The 13,507-nt window shown below is 46.4% G+C and overlaps 1 protein-coding gene across 1 annotated transcript in view; it reads left to right on the top strand.

Annotated features, from left to right (window-relative positions):
- Nucleotides 1–12,614, top strand: part of CCT7 (chaperonin containing TCP1 subunit 7) — a 16,423-nt gene extending 3,809 nt beyond the window's left edge. The window contains exons 2-12 of the mRNA XM_019633293.1: nt 1,364–1,517; nt 2,145–2,251; nt 3,622–3,747; nt 4,539–4,591; nt 4,925–5,096; nt 8,241–8,405; nt 9,171–9,359; nt 10,073–10,170; nt 10,540–10,672; nt 11,147–11,353; nt 12,223–12,614. Coding sequence (XP_019488838.1) covers nt 1,364–1,517; nt 2,145–2,251; nt 3,622–3,747; nt 4,539–4,591; nt 4,925–5,096; nt 8,241–8,405; nt 9,171–9,359; nt 10,073–10,170; nt 10,540–10,672; nt 11,147–11,353; nt 12,223–12,444 — 1,626 coding nt within the window. The 3' untranslated portion in view covers nt 12,445–12,614. The remainder of the gene's footprint in view (nt 1–1,363; nt 1,518–2,144; nt 2,252–3,621; nt 3,748–4,538; nt 4,592–4,924; nt 5,097–8,240; nt 8,406–9,170; nt 9,360–10,072; nt 10,171–10,539; nt 10,673–11,146; nt 11,354–12,222) is intronic.
- The last annotated feature ends 893 nt before the right edge of the window (nt 12,615–13,507 follow it).

Here is a 13,507-nt window from a genome sequence, read left to right as displayed (position 1 = left end):
ACTCCGTAACACAGCCTACAAGTGAGTATGTGGGATGATGGTTCCTGCCTCTTCATCCTTATTCCAGCCTTCCACTTATTCACTACCCTCCAGCTGCACTGGCCAAAGACTTGGACTTCTAAAGGAATTGCCCGGTTAATATGCTGGCGTCTGACTCCTGGGTTACTAGACTTTGTTGTGTGTGAATTCCTGGTTGTTACCACTCCTGGTTGTCAGGGTGAGACAGCCCTGTGCTTTCCTGTGCCTTCCCTTCTCAAAATACCTGAAGTACCCCTAAGGGTGGACGTGGGCAGTGGCTTTCAAACTGTATATTGTGCTCCATAGTAAGAAATAAATGTTTGCATCATAGCCTAACAGCACACATATAACAATAGTTTTGAAACAGTATGGACCCTTACTATATAGTTTCATACACAAACAGCTAGTTGTAGGCACTCAGGAGACTGGGTCTGGTTCATGAGCTCATCTCTGAAGGCACAAGTTTAGATGCAGGGACAAAGAATGCAGGTTTGCTAAGCAGAGGAATTACTGTCTGTGCTAATGGTCACTGGAGCAAAAGTATCTAAGCAATCCCTTTAAAATAAGCAAGTATCCCTGTCCTCCAGAGTTCCTAAAGCAGCTCTGCAAATTAAGCCTCTGCAGTGATAGTGACTGTTCTGGAGGCCATTACAAAATAGGAGAAAAACTTCTTTGGTGTATGTGATTGGAGATGAGTCACAGGAAGCTTTATGGAGCCAGCAAAGGAAATAGATACATTGCTGTGCAAATTAGATTTGTTGTCATTTCTTGAGACAGGACAAAGGTGTTTCTCTGCCTGCTTCCTTACACGCCCCCTAAACATCATTGGTAAAGCTGCCTGCCTGGGCATCTCCAGGACAATACCTGAGGCTATTGACACGGTGTGTTGCATCAGCACCCCATCTACTTCTCTAGAATTAAGCTGTAATGCAGATAAGGGGATGTTTTGCTGGAGGGTGAATGCTGAGCACACCTGCTTCCTCCCCCTGTGCCATGACCTAATTCCTCAACACAGGGAATGGGGTCAGAAGTTGAAAAGGCTACGCTCAGCCAGCTGGGCACCAGAGAACACGTTACTATTTGATTTGTTCTTTTAAACAAAATCATTGCTTCTCAAACCATTTTCTAGCACACCTGCCAGGTATGGTGTGGTCTTGGCAATGTCCCTGGAGGTAGAGTCTGTTCAAGGGATGGATGTGATGGCCAGTGGGGGAATGTGGTTTAAAAAGGCCACCCGATATTTCTGTTATGGGAGAGATGGGAGCATTTTTCCTCACCCTTCTCTCCTTGAGTCTAATAGTAATAAATGATTGTTAAAAGCAGTCAATTGCTTTTTCTTTTCTAGCCCACACCAGTTATCCTGTTGAAAGAGGGGACTGATAGCTCCCAAGGCATCCCCCAGCTTGTAAGTAACATCAGTGCCTGCCAGGTGATTGCTGAGGCTGTAAGAACCACCCTGGGCCCCCGTGGCATGGACAAGCTCATTGTGGATGGCCGAGGTAAGTCTGCAGGGTTCCCCCGGCCAGTGTGCAGGACAGGAGGCTTCTGGGGAGTGTTTGGCACCAGAAATCTAACTGCATCTCAGATCTGAGGGATTGTTCACATGAAGCGGTTCCATTTCATACATGGTCCTGAGTGCTGAACCCCGTGGGAATATATGGGAGAAGCTGGGCTTACGAGCCTATTGCCTCGTAGAGCAATGCGGCCTAGAAACAGGAGCTAGAACTGTCTGGAGTTGCCCGTGGTCACTCCCATTGTATCGTGTTGCCAGAACAAACAAGTTCCCTTTTGTGTTTTAGTGTATTAATTGACATGTGAGATACTGGGGTGTTAGCTGTTACGAATATCTAAATGATGGCTCATTTTCATTTTAAAAATATTTTCCACATCCAGCTGAGGTATATGAAATACTGTTCAGAGAAAATCAGGAGCTCACGGTCTTTGGAAGCTTGTAATTTTAGATGGCCCTTTGTGCACAGAACTAACCCTGTGAAAAGATTGGTTTATACCTGCCTTGACCCCCTCTGCCCCATCCCAATAAAGGGTACATGGGCTCCAAGTCTAACTAGAAGACACGATTTGAGAAAGGGTCTTTATCTTTTTACTTTGTGTTTGTTCCTTTTAAGGCAAAGCCACAATTTCTAATGATGGGGCCACGATTCTGAAACTCCTTGACGTTGTTCATCCTGCAGCAAAGACTTTAGTGGACATTGCCAAATCCCAAGATGCCGAGGTGGGACAATCAAGCAGATGTGTTTAAAGGGAGGTTGAAACACATGCCTACTAGCCCCTTCGCTGTTCTCACTTTAACAGTTTTTTATTTTATATCTACAATTAAATTTTAAGAGTAATGCATGCTTGTAAAAATATTTAGATAGAGCTAGTAATCTTTTAAAATTCATACTGTTCCCCCGCATGTAGCTGAGATCCGAGGACCGGGCCTGGGTGTTGTCATTCGTATGAGTTACTAGGTAAATAATTTAACCTCTCAGCTGTTAGTTACCTTATAAAATGGGGCTGGAAACTAAGGTTTCCAGGTACCCCCGCGCCCCCTTTTTTTATGGTAGTAAAATATACATAACAAAATTCACCATTTTAATGTGTACCATTCAGTGGCATTAACCAGGCTGCCTTTTTAAAAATCATTTCTGGAGTCTTGATAATAAATGTTGAGAGAGACAGGTTTGTATTTTAGAGTATTGTATTTAGAGATATTTCCTGAAGTTATGGAAAAGGTTTATTTGGACCCAGTAGCCTATAAAACAGTATGGCTTATATAAGATAAAAGTGAGAAGAGTCTGGGTTTGACCTTTGAATGTCATCAACAAGTGAGTAATACCTTTCTCTCCAGCAGTTTGGCAGCTTAAACCCTTTAACCCTTTTCCCCCTTGAGAATTCCTTATGTTACACAATGGACATAAGTAAGTTGCAAATAAAATTCTTCCAAATCAGAGGTTAGCCAATTTCCTTACAAGCTTTTACTCTTTTTTTCTCCCTCATTGAAAGTAGGGTTTAGAGTCCATCATAGAAAATTGCCATGTAAGAAGGATGAGCACAGTAGTAATCTGCTAATTCCAAATAGCGGTTAACACGTAAAGGACTTTGTCTGGTCCTGGGAGGTTTGTTTCAGTGGGACTTGGCTGGAAAATATCTTTTTTGTAAACTCCTGTAGTAGTTTGTGCTACTTAAAGAATATTTATCTCATGCTTCTTGCTACCATGGTTATTTGGGACATGTAAGCACTGTATTATAAGCATGACTGGGACTGCCTGATTCATTATAGTGCCTTGTAACTGAGTAAGTTCTCAGTTAATTTGCATATGATTTCATATCCCAAGGAAATTTGATTGTCCACATCAGTCCTCTTTGGAGAATGGTCCTGGTCTGGGGAATGAATTTTGTAACTCAGGACCATTTGGTGGCTTGGGTGCCTAACTACCATCACCTTCCTTCTACTGGTTATAAACACCTATGGTTCCAGAAAATAGCTTCACACCCAGTTAAACAGTCACCAGTTTAAATGGGTTAATTACCTAAAAATGGATTTTGGGGGCCTTATCCCTGAACATGAGGAAACACGAATTTCCTGTCATCCTCTTCCAGGTCGGTGATGGCACTACCTCAGTGACCCTGCTGGCTGCAGAGTTTCTGAAGCAGGTGAAACCCTATGTGGAGGAAGGTTTGCACCCACAGATCATCATCCGAGCTTTCCGCACGGCCACCCAGCTGGTATGGGGGTGCTGGCTAACTGCGCCGGTGCCTGGGAACCTTCGTATTTCTCTTAGGATAATGCCTTCACTGGGGTGTGGGAAGACTGGGAAAGCATTCCTTGGGCATTTTCTGAGTTCTCCCTAGGAATCTCAGTTCTACAGTTCAGTAGCTATTTGACTAGATATGTTACTTAAATCTCTTTAAGCCGCAGGTTTCCTGATAGACTGTGATGTTGACATGTCATAGGCTCTCAGTAAGAGAGAACTATTTTTATTTTTATCAAGTACTTCATGGCACATCTTGAGACCTGGCTGTTATTAACCTTTGACCTTCATTCTGTGACCTGGAGCAAGTCATTCCCTTTAGGCCTTACTTTCTCCCTTTACTATCTCTGTTTCAAGCTGGTGACGTTAAAATGAGATATACAAGAAGTGAGATGCATGTATATCATATAACATCTAACTAATATTTAAAGTGCTAGAAGTTGTCATAGATGTTTTTCATAAGCCAGAGGTTTGGCCTGGTCTGGTGTCGTAGCTTGTTTCCACTCATTTGTTTTAGTGCATTGCCTGCATACCCAGAGCTAAATCCTGAAAGGACGCTGAAGGTTCTTCAGAACTACCCCTACTCTACATTTGTAAACTAGAGAGATTTACATTTTTCTGGGCAGCTATAAGACTTGTTGTTTTAGTTGTAGAGTAGAAATGCTTTAAGATTTGGGAATAGACAGGTTCGGGTCTAGCGAGAGGCGGGGATCCACTTCTCCAGTTCGTGGTGGGAAAGACTCACTCAGCTTCTGTTTTTGGCAGGCAGTTAACAAGATCAAAGAGATTGCTGTGACTGTGAAGAAGGAAGATAAAGTGTAAGTCTGTGGTGGGCTTTGTCAGAACCTTGACTTTCTGTGGCCAAACTGGACACAGGAGCATGTTGCAATCCCGGTATGGGCCTGGGGCTATTTGGCTCTGCTAGACCCTTGGCCGTGGCCCAGCCCACTCAGCACAAAAGAGGCTGGTAGACTGGAGTTTAAAAGCTGTCACACATGAGGTCTTTGAGCCCAGTCACCATCTGTCACTGATAATCTGCCCTAAAGACACAGGAGAAGTTGGTGAGGATTGAGTTTAGACTTCCACATTGCAGTAGAATCAGACAAGAGAGGCTTTCAGGGCCTGATGCACGTCCCACCCTTGTGTCCCAGGGAGCAGAGGAAGCTCCTGGAGAAGTGTGCTATGACCGCCCTGAGCTCCAAGCTGATCTCCCAGCAGAAAGTCTTCTTTGCGAAGATGGTGGTGGATGCGGTGATGATGCTTGATGATTTGCTGCAGCTTAAAATGATTGGAATCAAGAAGGTGCAAGGTGGAGCCCTAGAGGTAAGCCCGCTACAGCCTCTGCAGGAGGCTCCTGCTTTCGCACTCACCTTGCAGACGCCTTGGTAGAGGAGAGCATACATTACAGGAGTAGAGAGAACGCAAGTGGTCTGAAGTCAGGCTTGAGCTGTGTTCCCCATCCTGCCCGATAGGCTGTGACTGCACATACATTATATAACCTCTGTGGACCTATATTTACTTGTCAGCAGAATGATGATTGAACTGGCTGAGTTTCAGAATCTCAGTGTTGATGTGGGATGGGATAGGGCAAGCTCTGATAAATTATCTATGACCCTCTCAATTAATAAATCTGAGCAGTACTTTCCAGCATTCTCCTCCAAGTGATATGACCAAGCTCTCCCTTTTTGTATTCATTTATCTTGACTAGATGATACATAGTTCAAGCTGTATAAACGGGCCTAAAGGAAAAAATAAATGTCCCCTTATCAGCTCCTGCCTCAGATCCGACCACAATAGAGTATGTGTGTCTGTGTGTGTGTGTGTGTGTGTGTGTCCTTCCAGAATGATCTGTGCATCTAGAAACGTGTAAATATTGCTTTCTTAAACATGAGTGCTAGCTTATAAACTTGTGAAACAAAAGTTTTCTGTAACATTTGTCCATTTAACTACATATTTTAGAACTTTATCTATATCAGTGTGTGTAGCTCTTAACTTACTGCTGCCCAATAGAACTTTGTGTGATGATGAGACTGTTAAAAACTGCATTGTCCACCATGGTAGCCACTAGCCAGATGTGACTACTGAGCATTTGAAATGTAGTTAGTACTACAGAGGAACTGAATTTTAAGTTTAATTTCCATTTATTTAGATTTAAATAAGCAACATGTGACTAGTGGCTGCTGTGTTCCACAGCATAACTGTTCTTTTCCAACAGTGGTATTTGTCTAGAAACAATCTTTGATGTTGGTATCTCCAAGCTGATTTGGACCTTTTCCAGCCTCTGGCCTGCCCGACTTTTTACTATGCTCTTTCGTGGTGACCTCAGCCTGAAGTGATTTGGACAGGGCGAGACCTGCTTGACACCACAGCCCGTCCCTTCTCTGTGTTCTTTGACTCTCACCCTTCCAATTTGCATCCCCACTCTGTCCTCCCTCTTCTTCCTTCTGTAAGTGGCACATGTCAGTGGGCTGAGTCCTCTCAGTGTAATAGAGCTGTGAGGAGTCTGGAGGTCATCTGAGCCATTCCCCTGTCTTTCGTCCCCAGTCTGGGTGAAAACGACCCATTTCTGCAACCACGTTGTGACTTGCTAACTTTTTCTTTACCTACCGCTTTGGTAGCAATATTCCATCTTCTCCTTGGCCTTTCTCCTTCTGTAAACCCCTGAGATTAGATTGGCATCCACTAAAGTAGGGATCAGAACTAATAATTTTATCTTGTAAGAAAGCCAGAGGCTTTAAGCCACACTTGTGTTTTCCTCAAATTGTCCCACATTCATTCCTTAAATGCATGTAAACCCTAACACTAAACCTGACACACAGAATTCAATGAATGATGGTAGTAATTATTTGCTTAGTCTCAGAATTTTGCTGAGAACTTCCTGATCTATATTTTCAGCCTTCACCTCTCCCCTGAGCTGCATGCTAACTGCTACTGAACTCCTTAGCTTAGCCTCCAAACTTGTAGGATTTTCTGTATTCCTTGATGTAGTTTTTATCACCACCATTTGTTCAGTCAGTCAAACCAGAAATCTAGGGTCATCCTTGAAAACCTTTTCAACTCCCCACAACCTGTCATTTTGCCTAACAATTTCTTTTTTTTTTTTTGAAATTTAAAAAATTAATTACAGTAAAAGACACATTGCCATTAGTCCCCCTGCCTACCAATTTATTTCTTTAATCTGTCTCTTTTACTTCCTCCCAAGACAATTGTCCTGGCAGTGGTCACCCTTCTTCCAGTCTTGCATCCCCTAAATCCATTTTACTTTCTGTTGCAAGGTGAAGTTCCCCAATTTGTTACCCTTTGTGTAGAGCCTTTTGGGGTTCTGCATTGCCTACAGGATGAGAACCAGGCTTTAGCAGAGCCTGTAAGATTCTCTTAAACTGGTCCCTGCTTTCTACTTTATATTACAGCAACTGCACGTGCCTTTTCATTCCCTGACTGCACCACATCGCCTCCACCTCTGGGGAACACCTCCTTGTTCTTCTTTTCTGTTTGACTAATTTCTGCTCGGCCATCTTGATTCAGCTCAGGCCTTACCGCCTTTAGGAAGCTGTGGATTTGATGATCTGTCCACTGACAGGCTATAGGATTCTAGATCAGGATTGTAGACTAGCACTGGCAGAACATTCAGGTCACTGGACTGAATTCCCCGTTTTATGGACTGGGAAATGACTTGGTCACTTAGGAAGGAAGAGAGCTGATATCTGAACCTAAGTCTCCTGCTAGTGCTGAAGTCAGTCCCGGGTGCAGCATGCTTTCTGTTATTCCCTGCTATTAAATCCAACCTGCAGGAAGCTCTGTTAGGGAACAAGCAGTAGAAGTTCATGTTTTGAAGGATTGAGTGGGAAGCCACAGTGATAGCTTGGGAACTGTGCAGGGTATTTCTGACACTTCTGACCTTTTGGCTTCATCTCCTGGGAAGAGGAAGCATCTAGGCTACAGCACACATGCCGGAATATATATATGTAGGTAGGTAGGTGGGTGGGTGGATATGTATGTGTGTGTGTGCATGCGTGCGCAGTGCAGATAGGGAAGGGTATGTGTAGGTGTGTGCAGTAGAAGATGGGGGTTGGGAGTGGGGATCGAAAGGGAAGGCATCAGACAGCCTGTGGGGCATTCATAAATGCCTAGCTCGTTTCCTGGCACTGTAGGTAAATACAGCATTATCTCTTGGCACCTCCTTTGGAGGCCAGTCTTCACCTAAACAGGCCCTTAACCGTGTTTAGTCTGCCAGCTTAATGATTTTCCTTATCCTGAAGGGACAGCCAAAATATGTTTTGTATTTTTCCAGCTTTTACGATAATGAAAAGGTTGTATTACAACATTGAAACAAAGGCATGATTAACTCTTTCAGGTTCACAGGAATGGACACGTGTTAGTCCAACACACTACCAGCTTGATTTCATTTTATGCCAGTTCTGAACTGTTGAACTGTTTGTTTTTGTTTTTGTTTTTGTTTTTTAACAGGAGTCCCAGCTGGTAGCTGGCGTTGCGTTCAAGAAGACTTTCTCTTACGCTGGGTTTGAAATGCAACCCAAAAAGTACCATAATCCAAAGATTGCCCTTTTGAATGTTGAGCTCGAACTGAAAGCTGAGAAAGATAATGCGGAAATCAGAGTCCACACAGTTGAGGTAGGCCCCACCAGCTGGCAGGTGGCATGGAAATGGGCAGCTTTTGGGGCCAAAGCCTTGGGTCTTTTGGCCATCTTGGGCTTCTATCCCCCTGCATATTGATGTCTAAATACTGAGCCCACTTTTTTCTCACTGGATAGTCTCTCTGAGTGACCTGGACCTGAGGAGATTTGGATAGGGCAGACCTGCTGAAATAATATCCTCTCGCCCCAGAAAAGGGGCTGTCAGGGGCTCTCTAGCTATACAGTAAGCCCAATATTTTGATTCCTCTAGTTTGGGCAGATGTGGGCTCCTCCCTTTTTAGACTGCAAGGGACTGGTATGCCCCCATCACTGATATTACCAAGGCTGTCTCTGAAAAGAGCATTGTCACCCAGCTCTACGCAAGTACTCTTGGGAAATGTGTCTCAGACTCAGAATGGCCTTTGGGGGAAGAGGTCTTGTCATTGGGAACTCCGTGGGTACAGCGCCTCAGAGGAGGCCAAAACTCATCCAGACCAAACTATTTCTCACACCGTGGCCATGCCAGCTCTGGAGTAGCTCTCAGTCCTGGGGTGACTTTCTGTTCTGGTGTTTGAAAGTTTTAGGTGATTCCTGAGTTATCTTGTAGGGTCCTTGGTTACTTGGACTGAGAAGAGGCTATGCTGTTTACCACTGTTAATTCCCAACTAAATTAGTACATTTTATCTTAGGGGATACATTTTAGCCCTTCATATATGCTAACCTCCACTCTAAAGCAACCTCACCTTTTTCTGGATCTCTTCAGGATTATCAGGCAATCGTGGATGCTGAGTGGAACATTCTCTATGACAAGTTAGAGAAGATCCATCATTCCGGAGCCAAAGTTGTCCTGTCCAAACTCCCCATTGGGGACGTGGCCACCCAGTACTTTGCTGACAGGGACATGTTCTGTGCTGGCCGAGTGCAGGAGGAGGATCTGAGGAGAACGATGATGGTAACCCAACTTCCAAAGGCTGCTGCTGGGCCTTCACGGCCCAGAGGCGTTTTTATTTACCTTTGGTGTAGTTTACAGAGGAGACAGAGCGCTCCCTGCATGATGCCATCATGGTTGTTGGGTGGGCAGTCAAGGTGCTGGGCCGGTGGCTTCCTGCCTGCACTGTCAGGTTGGCATGTGAACCCAGGCCTGTCTTCACCCTCTTGGCCTGGAAGCACTCCAGTCCCAGTGTGCGTGGACTTAGATAAAAGGCTAGTCTAACCAAAATAAGTTAGGATATCTGATTGGTGAGGAACCTGGCAGTAATGCTATGATTAGCTGGATAAGTTCAAGTATTGATGCTTCCAGCCAAGTTTCCTTCCCTTTTTCTTGAGCGTCTCACGAAAGGCGCTTTCAGTCTAAAGCACTGATTCTGACTTCAGTTGCTGGGTCCAAAGCACCTTAGTTTGGGGGAGGGGGATTTGGGTGAAGCAAAGGTCCCCTGTCTTCTTTTAAGTAGGCCCTGTTTGCCCTTAGTTCCATTTCGTTTTCTCCTTTTGGAGGGGGTAAGCGTCGGCTGGAGTTCAAGGGTAAGAGCAGGGCATCCACTGCAGAGGGCTCTGGGCTCCATGGCAGAGTCCAACATGGGAATTGGCTGAGCCTGGTGGCAGGAAGCTTGCTGGCATGGTGTGAGCCCTCAGTGCTAGATGATCTTGCCTTCTTGTGCTCCTCAGGCCTGCGGAGGCTCCATCCAGACCAGTGTGAATGCGCTGTCAGCAGATGTGCTGGGCTGCTGCCAGGTCTTTGAGGAGACCCAGATTGGAGGCGAGAGGTGAGACGCAGGCCCAGGCTGCATCTTGGCTGAGCTCACAAGACTTGCCTGGGTCTGGCCTCCTGTCATCCTTTGGCTGTGGTATATAGTATGTGCTACTCTGTTTTGAGGTCTCACCTTTTGGGGCATAAAGAGCTCAGACAGAGTGTTTTGGGACAGAAGATCACATTGGGTCTGAAGCCTACAATCTTTTATGTCCCAGTGGTACAGCCCCAGACCTTCCCAAGAAAGTGTCTTTAAGGGTGGGATTGGAGAAGCTTAGTGAGGAGCAGAAGAGCAGCTGCTGAGAGTTGGGAGGAGTTGGTGAGATCAGAACATAGCAAGTTGGCAGCAGGCAGGATTTCACACATGATCTGACCCCGGATGTAGGTACAATTTCTTCACTGGCTGCCCCAAGGCTAAGACTTGCACCATCATCCTCCGCGGTGGTGCCGAGCAGTTTATGGAGGAGACAGAGCGGTCCCTGCACGACGCCATCATGATTGTCAGGCGGGCCATCAAGGTATGGGCTGGTGGCTTCCTGCCTGCACGGCCTGTTCCCTCTCCCGAGCTGATAAGCCCCTGGATTGGTGGGATGATTCCTTCCCTGGGTGGCATGCAGGCCCTTATCAGCCTCACGAATCATAGAGAAACAGCCTCATTCTCTCAGAATAGGTCGTGCTTGTTCTTGCTTGGTCTAAGACTTATTCTTGTGAGCAGACTGCAGCTGAGGTAGTCAGCCACCCGGGGATTGTGCCAGTGTCCTCAAGCCACAGGCAACCTGGAAGGTAGTCAGGAACCATGAAGTTCACTGGTTTGAAGTTGGGATGTGCTAGATGAGGGCCATGTCTAGGCTTTCTGGGGCTTGAGATGGGGGAAGGATGGAGGAACCACTCTTTCTGGACTGGGGGACCTACTGGCTGTGCCAACTTTTCTGTGACTAGAGCTTGGACCAGGGGGAACCACTTATACTGAGAGGTGGGTCTGGTCTCTGCAGAACGATTCCGTGGTGGCTGGTGGCGGGGCCATTGAGATGGAGCTCTCCAAGTACCTGCGGGATTATTCAAGGACCATTCCAGGAAAACAGCAGCTGTTAATTGGGGCATATGCCAAGGCCTTGGAAATTATCCCACGTCAGCTGTGTGACAATGCTGGCTTCGATGCCACAAACATCCTCAATAAGCTGCGGGCTCGACATGCTCAGGTGGGTACTTCCTCTCTTCGGGGTCAAGGGATTGGGTGGACGGGGTGGATTTACAGAGCACTGTGCTTATTCAAACTCTGTACTCAGCCCAGGTGACAGGGCTGGAACTAAAACCGGTACCACATAACTGCCTCCTCTGAAGGCAGAGGCAAAGCCACTGTGCCAGGACTGGAGGCCCCAGGGTTTCTTCGATGCTTCTACCAGAGTATGATCACTCCTCACTGCAGTGAGAGGAACCATGGAACTCTGTGGCCCCCACCTGGCAGCACCCTGAGCACATGCAGTAGGTTTGTGGGTGTGGGGGTGAGCACTGCAGAGCCCTGCTGACACACGGTCCAGCCATGGCTCTGCCACCTCCAAGTTGTTACCTTTCTGAGAACTTCATTTGTTCATTTGCTATTTAGCAAATACTTGTTTAGAGATGTTAAGTGCTGGGCACTGTGACAACAGCCCCCCTCAGTGAGTGACCAGGCTTCTGACTTGTTAGGACTTTCAACGAGTCACTTTACTTCTGTGTCTGTTTCATCTGTACAATGGGGCCTAATGGGAACAGTGAGATGATACAGTGAGATACAGGATTGGAAAGTGTTTCTCCTGAGAACCATGGTTTGATATATGCAGTCCTCCCAAAACAGCAGCTGGCGCAAAGCGGGCCAGTGCTCCTGTGTGATCAGCCTATCCAAGGTTGGCGGGGGCAGGGCTGGGAAGAGGCGCACTTCCGGGTTCCTGTTGTGATGCCACAGGCAAGTGCCATCTTCCTCGGAATTCCAGGAAGTTGAGAGTCAGGATTCCTAACATGCCGAGTCTTTGGGAGCGAGGGTATGCAAAAAGAAATTTAAAAGCAGTACCATGTTTCCCTGCTCTTTCAGGGGGGCATGTGGTACGGGGTGGACATCCACAACGAGGACATTGCTGACAACTTCGAGGCCTTCGTGTGGGAGCCGGCTATGGTACGGATCAACGCCCTGACTGCAGCCTCTGAGGCTGCGTGCCTTATCGTGTCCGTAGACGAAACCATCAAGAACCCTCGCTCCACAGTGGACGGCCCCCCAGCTGCTGGCCGGGGCCGAGGTCGTGTCCGCCCCCATTGAGAGGCATCCCACCCCTCACACGAGTGGCTGGCAGGCTGGCTGCAGGGTGCGCTTACTCGCCCTGTCTTGGTTAGTTGGTATTACAAGGAAGTAGTAGTAATTGGTGCGCTCTGTTCTCACTGGAGGTTATTTAAATAAAACTTAAGACTTAGAATTCACTTTGCAAATTATTTCGGTCATGAGTTTTACTCATAAATGTCTTGATTACAGCTCAGGATTTTAGTTTTGTATGTACTCACCCAAACGGTAGAAAAATGATCTTCCCTCCTGTTGGGCTGTCTTCAGTGGTCTAGTCCTTACGGCAGAATGTGGGCCACTCTGCCAGCAGGGAGCTCCACCTGAGACACCCCTGTCCACAAATTTCACTTTGGTTGCTCGTAGTCCCAGAAGTGGCTGGGAGACATGGAGTCACTTCCTTTTCTTCCGCATTCATCTTATTTAGCCCTGGCCTAGCCAGACACTGCTCCCAGGGTTTCTCTGGGTTTGAGTAAGTGTGTATCATGACCTTGTCTGTCCCTTCTATGTTTGTATTCTCTTGGCTCAGTCTTTTGGTCTCAGCCTTATCGAAGGTTGAGGGCTCTTGGAAGACCGTCTTAGAGAAGCCACATCCTCTCAACTCCAGTGACTTCTACTTAGAAGTCCATTGAGGAGGTGGCTGAAGGAACACTCGCCTGGTCTCAATTCAACCACCAACAGCCTTGGGAGTCCCATTCTCTTCTGTAGTGCAAGTTTGGGCTGGCCAGCCCAAACAGACGAATTGGAAATCAGCAGGGTCTAACTGCCTCGTTTGTACTAACCCCAAGAGCTGGCCTGTAGCTAGCTGTAATTAGTAACTGTTGAAGCAAGGGGTAAATAATTTTAAGTCACCTTGAGCCATTGAAGCTTTTCTGCTTTAGACTGGGAAATGGTTTATAAAAAAAGAAAAATCTGAGTTGGGCCATTCCTGGTTAGATGGGCTCGGAAGTGGAATGGGGACTAGTGGGCAGGTCCAGAATTTGGAATCTGGCCCCCTTCCTAACTTGGTCTTTGGGTTAACTAAGTTTTCTGAGCCTCAGCTGTTACA

The sequence above is a fragment of the Hipposideros armiger genome, unplaced genomic scaffold, assembly GCF_001890085.2.
Source record: "Hipposideros armiger isolate ML-2016 unplaced genomic scaffold, ASM189008v1 scaffold_1274, whole genome shotgun sequence".
Taxonomy (NCBI): Eukaryota; Metazoa; Chordata; class Mammalia; order Chiroptera; family Hipposideridae; genus Hipposideros; species Hipposideros armiger.
Note: the sequence above shows the minus strand (reverse complement) of the source record. Positions and strands in the feature narration are given on the sequence as shown.